Here is an 11849-nt window from a genome sequence, read left to right as displayed (position 1 = left end):
TAAACGCGGTGACCGAGCGTATGGCGGACGGCGTGCGCAGGTACACAAACCAATAACGACGGACGCGCAATGCGACGGCGTTCCATATTCCGCGCAACCAAAACGGACAGACAACACACCCGCACAACAACGGAGTGAAAGGGGGAAACCGGCTGCGGTGTGTACGACACCGGCAACGGCGCGCGTATGCTTGTAAACACGGTCGGACGTCGAACACAGGTCAATGACAATGACGAATTATTTGTTCCCCTGACACCACGCGCGACACGAAATACATCAGGAGGGAACCCGTCCCCCAACGTATTAAATTTAAAAGGCCTTATGAAAGTCGGCGATACTGTTATGGGCCCGAGCACAGAGATCAACTTGGCCAACGGCATAGTGTAAGTCACAGAACTATAATCGGACACGAAAACCATGGACCATGGAAGTATCAGCATTTGAATAACAAACGAACTCAGGTCAGCAAACGGATTATCACCTGAAGCATCCTTATACAGTGATACTTCGTACCAAAATTTATGTGTGTTATTTTTTTCCAGCCACTGTATGGATGTTATATTTACCCATTGATTATTTATTTTGTCAATTATATCTTCTTTCGTGTTCATAAGTTCTAGTAAAGGAATTAAATTGTCTTTTAATGTTTTTAAGCTATTATTAACAGAAAACATTGAAATGTTTTCCAATATTTCTATATTTTTTGGTAATCGCTGCTGCAGTTGTTTTAAAAGTTCAATAATAAAATGTATACACCTATGCCTAAGTGTTTTTTCATCTTCATCTTTAAAATTTGGAATATTTTTTAAAGCATTTTCAAATTTGTATCCTAGATATGGTTTAGGGTGTAAATATTGTTCCGAAAATTTAGTTTTAATTGGATTATAATTTAAAGATGGGTTTACTATTTTTTTAGACACCGATTGAACTAAATTAGATAAAGTTGATAATAATTTGAGCGGATCAGCAGTGTTTGATTCAAATGCCTTGTTAACAGATTGTACTTCAAATAAAACTGGACTTAAAAATGTTAAATAAACAAAATTCTGCTAGTTTGTTTATTGACAAGCCTTTAATTTTCAATGTATTTAATATTGCATTTGTTATGGACACTGCATCACATGTAGTGATTTTTACTAATGCTAAATAAGTAGAAACTACTTCACCAGTTTCTTTACTAAAATATAAAATTGTGATTCCCAAAAATTTAATAACACTTATAATCTGTAGACTCATCAATAAGAATACTGTAGTGCCCACTGCCAATACTATTTAAAAGATCATAATTAAAATGTGGAGCCAAAACATTTACAATTATATTAGTACATTTGGATCGATGTAGTTTTAATTCATTGGCAGAATCACAGCCCTGAAATACATTTTTGCATAATTCCCCCAAATGATTTACTGGTAAAATTGAAGTATGGGCAGCAATGAATAAGCTCAAACTACCTTCAGCAGAGTTAGATTTATTAGATTTTTCAGGTTTCATAAATTTAGAAAGATTCCTAGAAGTTGAAAAGGCTGATGATGCTGTTCTGTGCTTCTTAGTTGTCAAATGTTTTGTAAGATCATAATTTTTTGCTATAATATCACACTTGCAATACTTACACCTGGCCTTCGTTTCATCGTCTTCAACTTCTACTAGCCAATCTTTGAATTGATTATTATTCAACCAATCTTTTCGGAATTTTTGAGTATATTGCGGTTTACCCATAATAAATTTAGATGTATAAAGTATAGTTTAAATCGTCACACACGGAGAAAAAAACAGACGAGACTCGTGAGCGACGAAAAGGTTGACTAGCAGAAGTTGAAGATAGAATAAAGCTCTAGGATATTCCTATTTCCTGTTATATTTATATCTGACAATTCACAAATGTTGAAATGTGTATTGTAAAGGTAGTTTGTATAGGGAGCATAGAACTATTGAAGACAATCAAGAAGTCAGAAATCAATCAACAAGCCGGTTACGGACTACGGTTAAGATAAGAAGATATTCCTATTTCGTGTAGCTAGCAGCAGCTGCAGCAGTGGTGTGGTTGTAGATAATATTGTTATTAATTGTTATCCTAATCTATCTCAATACTCCACAGTCCACGGACGTTTAATAATAATAAGTGATTGGTAATTACTGATTATTACTAAATACTGTGTATCTGATGAAATTAATTAAAGTGCTAGAAAATGTGTTATTTAATATGAAATTAAAAAATATTGCTAGAATTGTGGCTACCTGCTAGATGTAATTTTCAGTGGCTAGTGGCTCCTTAAAAAATGCTAGTTTTAGCTATTAAATGGCTGACTTGGCAACACTGGCGGCGACTTGGCTGGAGCCCGGCGTCCACGGACCGCGCGACGCGCTGTCTCGCGGACCGGTTGTCACACAAGGTAATAAAAGTGGCGGCAAGTTCGAACAAGATTCCAATATCTACCTCTGGCTACGGTAATTATAACTATAGGGTCCTACAACTCTCTCTCTGTATATATTATATTTAACTGGTCATTTAACCGACCACGTTACATGCAGATATACTTACGATGATATAGTTAGGTATCTACTTATGTTAATTATTTATTTCAAACCTTTTTGGTTTGAATAAAAATAGTATTTGTAACGTGAATAATTGACTTGCCAATTTCTTCTTTTTTTATTTCTTCTGTTAAAAAAAAAAAATATTTATTACGAAAATTAAATTTTAACAACATAATTAATTGTGATTAATTGTTCCCAAGGGCGGATTGGCCTATCGGGAGATCGGGAAACTTCCCGGTGGGCAGGTTCTTGTGAGGGCCGCTAGGGCTGGTATAAGTTTTATAATATAATTACAAAAAATAATTATATTTCTATAAATTAAGCATAAAATATATTTAAAAAATCAAAAACCTTTGAAGGTATTATTTTTAATATCTTAAACTATTGCAATTCGTAGTAGGCATTTTGGTATTGACACTATTTTGCCTCCAATCCATGCTAATGTATTATTTAGAAATCCCTGGTATTGGTATTTTAATATTTATATTTTATACTCTATGGTAGAATTAAGTTAGTTGCGTGATAACATTGATAACCTTATCATTATTTGTATGTATTTTGATATTGAACTTTTTTACACAAACGAGTTACCAAGTCGGTTACAATACTTACAGACGTGTGTTTAGGGTAAAAATTTAATTGAACTGTGCAATTCAAATTATGTGTGACGCTGGTGAATAACGAAATAAGGTGGCGATGAAAAGGTACGAGAAAAAAATAAAAAACTGTAAATGGGACCTATTTAAGTGGAATCTTGTTTTAGATTTTCAATCCTTAGCTATAAATGTTGAACATTTAATAAATTTTTAACTACAAAATAATTAATTAATTTTTAATTTCATAAATTTTGTCATAATTTGAACTTTAAATGCTTATAAAAAAAAAATTTGCACTCATGTATTTTTAAGATTTTTGAATTGCTATTGTAAAAATATATCAGGAGCCTTGTATTAAATTTTCATGCTTTTCGGCACAACAAATAAAATTGTATTTTTATTTGTAGAGAAAAAACTAAAAAAATTAAAATTTGAAATGTTTCGTAAAAAGATCAAAGATTTTTGATGAAAGATCAAATTATTTTCAAAATTGTATGGTGTATACAAAATGCTAATATAAACATTCAGTGAAATTTTCAAGTATGTACAGTCATTTGTTTTTTAACTGAATGCAACAGAATATCAAGTATAGTCAATCTATCTACGGTGGATGGAGGACACAACGATGAGCAACAGAAATTGAAAATAGTATTTTTCGAAAAGCCAAATCAGTAAATGTAATATAGCTACTTCGCGGGGCACTTGCAGCTCAGACAATTGAAATCGAAAAAATCCCTCGATATGTTCTGTATAACCACAATGGGTGGTCTTGAGGTAACGACAAACTTTGGAACAAGTCTACTTTACTTGACATCTAGCGGGCGTAAAAAATAGAAAAAGTCAATCTGCTTTGGAAGTAAGCACTGTAATATCGAAAACTATGACTTTCTGTAACTTTTGAACAGAGCCTAAGTTTCCTCAAATTTTTTCAAACACTATTGAATTCAGTATACTAGTACACGTATTGTGGGGGTACAAAATTTAAACAAAAAGGGTGTCCGGTAAAGTAGACTTATACCAATCCTATTTTCTAAATATTCTTTTAGAAAATGAGCTGGATCAATCTCATTCAGCGTGAAGAATCTGCCACTGAAGCTAGAGTCTGCATTGAGTGCCTATATGATACATATTATAGATGATTATGATAGTACCTACCATATACAAGCATGTCTTTATAAGATATACAATAATTCGGCGGGCACTTTGTTGGTAGTATCATCATAATTTTTCTGTTGTTCGGAATTAAAGTACCTACATAATGTTACTATGAATAACAAAATTTCAACCACAGAAAAACATTTTTTTTTAGAAAATAAAAATATATACATAGATTTTTTGTGTTGATTTTGTTAGTTTATCGGGTAAATTAAACGGGAGTAAATTATAATCATCGCGATAGAAAAATATGTTCTATACGAAATAAATAATAGTTGAATTATTAAAATACTTAATTAATTTTAAGTCTAAAGGCACATTATTAAATATTATTTAATAGATAGGTAAGCTTTCTTATTAAATACAAAAATCAAAACATATTGTGTTCTATATAAGTAATAAGGGTGTTTAGACCATTATAAATGTGTAGGCATAAACTGTTCAAAAATAAAAACAAATTTGATATCGATGTAGGTATACATATTATATACTACTAATAAAGTTTTATAAATTTCATATCTCGCCAAATGTGTTAAAAAATGTGTTCAATACAGTCACATAGATTGTCTGATTGAACGTAATTTACATATTTGTGAGTATTAATATTTATTATTTGTAAGCGTTTATATAGTAGACAATAAAACTGAATAATAACTCAGTTTCGTCATGTTTTTGATAGAGGGGGGCAAAAATTTTGACCACCCCAAATGAGCACCTAAAAAAACGGTCCCTTCACTTGCAACCATACATTAATATTATGTTTCTTTTTCTTCAAAAATCACACATAAAGTACACATAATATGACATATAGATATATAGATACTAACTTTCATGCTCGTCCCCGCTTGCGTCTAAATATAAATATATTACACTTATTCAACTATTAATTAGTAATTACTAATTTATCGTTGTGAAAATAATCTATTAGTAGACAATATAATATTTTGAGAAAGTATGATACAAATTTAAAATGGGCATGTTTATGCACTAATAAAATATAATAATGGTTAAACATCTTATAGAACATGTCCAAGCTGTCCCTAATTATAACTATCTTATTGAGTTATATTAGATTTTTATTAAAATTTAATATTGAGTACTTTGAATTTTTAAAAAAAAAATTAGATAACTATTTAATGTAGACAATATAAATGACTTTATGGTTAGGTATGTAAATGGTAAATCCTTTAATATTACTATAACATAAATGTAACATTAAATTGGACTGCATAAGCGGCGGTAGGTATACACAGTATGTAATGATTTATTGATTTATTTATTTAAGCCATTATTGAGGTCATCCTACATCTGTATAAAAATAAAATTTATGGTCTAATAATGATTATTATAACAAGGAGGTTATTAGTCAAATTCAATATTGATATAATAAGTACCAAGCACATATTATATTAATGGTTTGTATCAAAAATGTCTAATTAGAATAAAAATTGAATTTATAAAGTGAAGAGTAATATACTTGCCCATTTCTTTGCTTATTATTTTGCCTGTTTAAAAAAATATTTATTATAATATTAATGATATTGTGTAATATATATATTATTTCTATACTTAAATTAAAACACAGAATAACTAATACCGATCGAATCTGTTTACTCTTAATATCTAATATCTCTTAAAAATCTCTCAATATACTAAGTATAAAATATACAAATCAAGACACGTAATATATTATGTAATATAATATTTAGATACGCCACACTGACTTCGAGCATCGAACTCAATCCCGTATCCACGAATACGACTACATATTAGGGTAAATTAATTATAATATTTAGAGTAGTAGATTATCTAGTGACTAGAGTCACACTACTATAATACAATTTGATAATGTATGTTGTGGTTTTGGTATTTTATTCAAAAAATATTTTATTTTTTATACATATTAAAAATGTACACATAAGTTACATATTTTACTCAATGTAATAAATTCATTCAATCTACTCGAATTTGAAGTACTAATAAATGATTTATGTTTTTTTATTGATCTTAAGTATTGTCAAATATAGTCATTAGCCTTTAATTTGGTGAGTAGCTATTTGTTGAGAAACACGGGTTAAAGTTTGGGGGGAGGTTTAGTAACTAAAAAACCGTGAGGCCAAGCCCCTCGCAATACCAGGCACCCCCTAATTCGTTTAAAAACCATACCTAGAATATTAACAAATTATTTTTTAAAAATAACTTTCACATTAGAGCAGTTAAGTTTAAAAATAGTGTAATGTAATGACGGTTATCTTACCTTCACACTCTAAAATTAATATACAAAATTGTAAATTTAATAAATATTTTTAGAAATGTATTATAGTGTATCAGTAGTATAGTGATGAGTATCTCTGCCAGTCACGTGGGTGTCCAGGTATTGATCCCCAATCGCACCCAGAAACAAATTCAACATTGTCGAGTGGGGGTATCTGTCTTGGCATGTATACAGACAAACTATAGCTGGGAACTTTTCTACTTTATGGGACACCCTATTTTTGCAATTTCTTTTTTTTGAACCAATGTAGATAGGCACGCTGAAAACGATGGTGATGTCCAAATTTAGCGCACGGACTTAGTTTTGAAGTTATGGCCTAATGAAGTTCGCTATCTTACGATTTTTGAGCATTTGCACGTCACTGGTTTACTGCACCCTATTACGAATATTGATTTTTTTTTTGAAACCTATGTACTTCAACAAGTTAAAAACGACGGTGCGATCAAAATTAGAAGGCCAGACTTCGTTTCGAATTTATATGCAAAGGCAGTTTCAAATTCTGAGTTTTTACGCATACACTCAACGCTTTAGAAGCTCCCTACGCTCACAGCTCCAGTCGCCAAACTCGAGATCCTATAATAAATGTATCTAGATAAGTCCGAACACTGGTTATTTAATTCAACAATTATATATACTAAAACGAACATTAAACTTTTATGAAATATGAAAATGCCTATTTATAGTATGTTTATAATAGAAAGTGTAAAATTAATAGACTTACTTCTTCTTCCTAAAAATGTATAATCATAAATATACGATTAGTAGGTTTTGGAATAATTTGTGGAAATAGTTCGTTTTGGTATAGGCGTATATCTAATGAGTGAATTTTTATTGTCATAATGCATTAAAGAGTAAAGTTATTACAAAATATATTTTGAATTTTTTTCTTGTTTCTAAAAGGACGGATCTGCACACAATGATTAACTAATAATATGTTTGGATGTTAATATCCAAGTTACATATTAAGAGGGACTTTGAAACCAATAAAGATATTGAATTGAAAACCTAACATTTTTTGTAAAATTTAACAGAATAAAAGAGTATTGAATTAGGTTGATGATAAAAGATGTTTAATTAAAGATGAATCTCATATTATATGTACCTACCTAGGTATAGTGTATACCAGATACCTACATTGGCTACATTATATGTACGGACACAACTGCTTGTTATAACAATACCACCGTGGGAAAATGTATTTTACATGTTTGAGTAGGAGTACAAAAATTTCAATTTAGATTACAAATTATTACAGATGAAATAACATTCATGGATATTCATTCTGGGTTCATTAAGACCAAAACATTGCGATCACTGTACATGCTTGTTACAAATAAAATAACAATCGTCATCGTGACTAGTTCGCATGCACATTCATTTGTGGTTTTAATGGGATCGGTGGGTAATTTCCTGCGATGCCAAACATTTGTGGAAAAATTAACTTAGATAAAATGAACAAAATATTTAATATTTCTTTGTAAAAAAAAACATTAATCCGAAAAAATGTATGCTCATCAATATTGCTAGCTTACTAATTAAAAATGTAATATTATTCATGTAATTTTATGTAAGTGTGACCATTGATATTTTTATTTACACTTAAACCATTTAAATTGAATGTAATTGTGATATATTTTTTAATACAATGTACCTATTAACTTCTACATATAATATACACTATACATATTACTTCAAAAAAATATTTTGATTTAGTTTATTTATAATCCATTTGTTTTTATGATGTATTCAACAATTTATAAAATTATGTGCCTATTTTACAACTATTTCTGACACATAGTAATTTGCAAACGTGCCTTTTAATATATCAAATCCCATAAATTCAAATTAATTGTCTATTTCATTTTAAAGATATTAAAATATGGAATAATAATGAAGGTTATGAATAATGAAATGTATTAATAATAAATGTTGATACTTTGTTATACTTGATTGAAAACATGTTAGTTGAATACAAAATGTATGAAAATTGTATGTAATTGTATGGAAAAAAGAACTGTTGTATACAACTGGGAAAAAAATCATTAAAATATTGATTTGGAAGCGTTGTGAAGACGCATTTAAAGACTGGGGGCCTCAAGAATATACGTAACTTATTGACCCAGGTATTAAACATTTATTGACAATACTTGGGAAAATAAAATAAGATCTAGTCACTATCTTATATTATGTAGTCAACTTATCAAACTACGTACAATGATAAATTTTAAATGGTATTAGCCATAAGGTGTACGGTGTACTTAATTAACAAATACGATACCAATAAAAAACGTTATGTTCTTACTGAAGATATAACCTATATAAAATTAAAAAAATAATAAAATTATAATAAATTATTACAAGCTTACAGATTTGGTATAATGATCAACTTTAACGACAAAAATATAGTTGTTTTATTTTTAAATGTTTTGTTAATGCAATATTTCAAAAAAAGCGGTTACGTGCATGTCGCTCTGCTGTATAGTAGGTTACAAGTGGGTCACTGAACAATGGATTGTAATAAATTTGAATTCAATGATATCATATTATTGTATAATATGAAAAACGATTCTGAGAGGAGATGGTTTGTCAGTTTGGATATTTTATATAGTTATTATATGTTATTATAGCATGTTAGTTGAATTCATATTACAAATTACAACAAAATAACTAAAATCATAATTTTTAATCCAATTTTGATCCAATTCTCTAAAAGATAAGATACTATATATGTTGAAACCGAAGTACTCGAAAGTAACGGAAGGTTAAATAATTTGTATACAGAATAAAAAAAAAAAAAAGTCCTTGTAAAAGCACTAGATCCCTCGCTCCAAGTATATACCAAGGAACTATTTTCAAAAGTTTATAAATATTTTTGTTAGCAATTAGCAACTATAGAATTATAGATACATAAATATTTTTCAATGATATTGTATGCTTTCTATTTTTTGCCACAGAAACAAATAAAATAGATACAATTCCACAAAATTTACCTATAGTTTACATTAATTATACATTGTAATTTAACAGATGAGTTTTGCACACCGAACAAGCAACACGTATGTTTCGTTTTAGCAGTTCGTGAAATAGTGGTGACTAAGTTATTACAATTTTTTTGTGAATGTTTACAATGCAAACCACGGCCTGTCTGATGGAATGTAAGTTTCTTATAAACAAATATATTTTAAGTGGGTCACGCTTAAACTGACTGAATTACATATACATGCAAATATGGACGTCAGTTCAAATCCACTGGTAAATATAACAGTTGATGCTAGTATTTGGACACAGATACAAAATGATAATGAGACCTTGAGATATATGGTAAGCTAATACCTTGAATACCTAGCATATACCTGGAAGTATACAGTAACCTACGCTTCAACTGCTGCAAACTTTCAGCGCAGGAGTCACAAAATAGTAATTTACAACATGTATATAATATGTAAATGGGCTCCTAGAATAAATTCTTAAAATGTATACACAAAAGGTCATGACTAATGACCTACGTGATAACAATAAATACAAGTACAGCGATTGTCACGATTTGATTAGTTTATACGATTTTGGCACGGAAAGTAAAAACAGTTTGAAATAAAGCATTCGTATATACCTAAAGTATTAAATGAATTGTAAATTATTCACATAAAAATGTATATCTTAAATCTAATAATATTATTATAACATATTATATTGATAGGTATGCATATTATTATATTAAATTAGCATATTTAAAATTTATAAAGAAGTATTTTTATCTATTTATACTTTTACTCACAATGTTGACGAGAAAATTCATACGGTGATTAAACTGATCCTATAAACAAAGTATTTGTATTTGTTACATTAGAAATAGAAATATGTTATTAAACAAACACAACCTTATGTTTATATAATAAAATGAATGGAGTGAGTTCTACTATGAGTTATATAATATGGTTTTATATGCAAATATCCATAACATTTTCTTGGCATTAAAGAATAATACTTACTTTCAACATATCGAGATAATTCCCAACTATCTTTGAAAAATTCTTCCACGCGTTCTAGAAGATATAATATTTGATTGTTTATTATATTGATGACATTTATAGCATTGAAACATACTGCATTTTTAGATTCTGAGTGGAACGATAAATGTATTGATTTTACAATGATGTGTGTTTTTTTTAAATATTTTTTTGTGTCTGTCATCACCTTTTAGGACAGTAAATTGCTTGGATTTTCTTCAACAATACCTTTTCTAATAGGAAAGTGAATCTATTATATATCTATGATAGTACCACGATTTGTTGTTGATGTATAACGCGTTGTAAGTACCTAATGGACATTGTGATATGATTAATTTGGAATTTATTATGGACACCTATAATCATTGGTCAATTTTTTTTTAATACCATAGATAAGTATATAAGATACCTTATACCTAAACTGACATACCGTCTCCGCTCAGAATCGTTTTTCTTATACAGTGATATTATATCATTGAATTCAAATTTAATACTATCCATTATACAGTGACCCATTTTTAACCTACAGTACAGCAGAGCGACATCCACTTACCCACCTTTTTTAATATTATATTAACACTAGCTGTCCTGCTTGATGTTGTCCAGGCAAAAAAATTGTATTCTTAAAAAATATATTTCTTCTAATTATAATATCAATATAATATGTAATGAATTGCAACCTTTTAGATTGACAAAAAAAATATTTCTTTTTTCGTTTGCTTTGTGTGAGCGACCCTTTACCTATCTACAGCCTATATGAGATGAAAGTTCAAGCTGTATAGACCCTCTAATTATCAAGTAATAATCTATTGAAATAACATTAATTGAAACAGTCCAGTAATTTTCTGAGGCTATTAACTTCGGATAAACCAACATCCAATTTAAGTTGTACCCATTACCCGATTCTGTTCGTTATAAGTGTGACTTGGGTTTGGTGTACCTTTAGTATACCTAGGTTCCTTAGTTTACAAATAAATTTGGACAGCTTTGTGAACTAAATCGACCCGGGTGAATAATTTATTTGGGGTGGATTGGGTGTATCACTTGGTATAAATCCAACTACTCTTTAACTATTCCTGATATCTCCATGAATAACTCTAAATTTTCACAAAATCAGTCAAGTAATATTTGAGAACTTATATTATAGCTACAAATATATATTCAACTATCATATTTGTACTTTAATCGAAACCATAAGCGAATTACTAATGCTTTAACCAGGGCTTTGCACCGGAATCATTTTTTCGGGTTTCGGTTTTCATGTGTTGAAAGAAACTTTG

General features: G+C 29.4%; 1 protein-coding gene and 1 long non-coding RNA gene across 2 annotated transcripts; both read right to left on the bottom strand.

Moving 5' to 3' along the window:
- Window positions 1–1207: 1207 nt before the first annotated feature.
- LOC115033229 lies at window positions 1208–5204 on the bottom strand. Its single transcript, XM_029485434.1, has 2 exons — window positions 5115–5204; window positions 1208–2660 (listed from the first exon to the last, which is right to left on the bottom strand). The coding sequence occupies exon 2, from the start codon at window positions 1715–1717 to the stop codon at window positions 1208–1210; it is 510 nt and encodes a 169-aa protein (XP_029341294.1). The 5' UTR covers window positions 1718–2660; window positions 5115–5204.
- Window positions 5205–5329: 125 nt separating this feature from the next.
- On the bottom strand, window positions 5330–9043 carry LOC115033376. Its single transcript, XR_003838698.1, has 3 exons — window positions 7284–9043; window positions 6545–6553; window positions 5330–5792 (listed from the first exon to the last, which is right to left on the bottom strand). It is a non-coding gene; the product is annotated as an uncharacterized LOC115033376 (long non-coding RNA).
- Window positions 9044–11849: the final 2806 nt, after the last annotated feature.

The sequence above is a fragment of the Acyrthosiphon pisum genome, chromosome X (assembly GCF_005508785.2).
Source record: "Acyrthosiphon pisum isolate AL4f chromosome X, pea_aphid_22Mar2018_4r6ur, whole genome shotgun sequence".
Taxonomy (NCBI): domain Eukaryota; kingdom Metazoa; phylum Arthropoda; class Insecta; order Hemiptera; family Aphididae; genus Acyrthosiphon; species Acyrthosiphon pisum.
The sequence above is the reverse complement of the archived record's forward strand: the minus strand, read 5'-3'. Positions and strand labels throughout refer to the sequence as shown.

Excerpts from the sequence above, each read along its gene's own strand:
- LOC115033229 (XM_029485434.1), bottom strand. The coding sequence starts at position 1,717 with ATGGGTAAACCGCAATATACTCAAAAATTCCGAAAAGATTGGTTGAAT.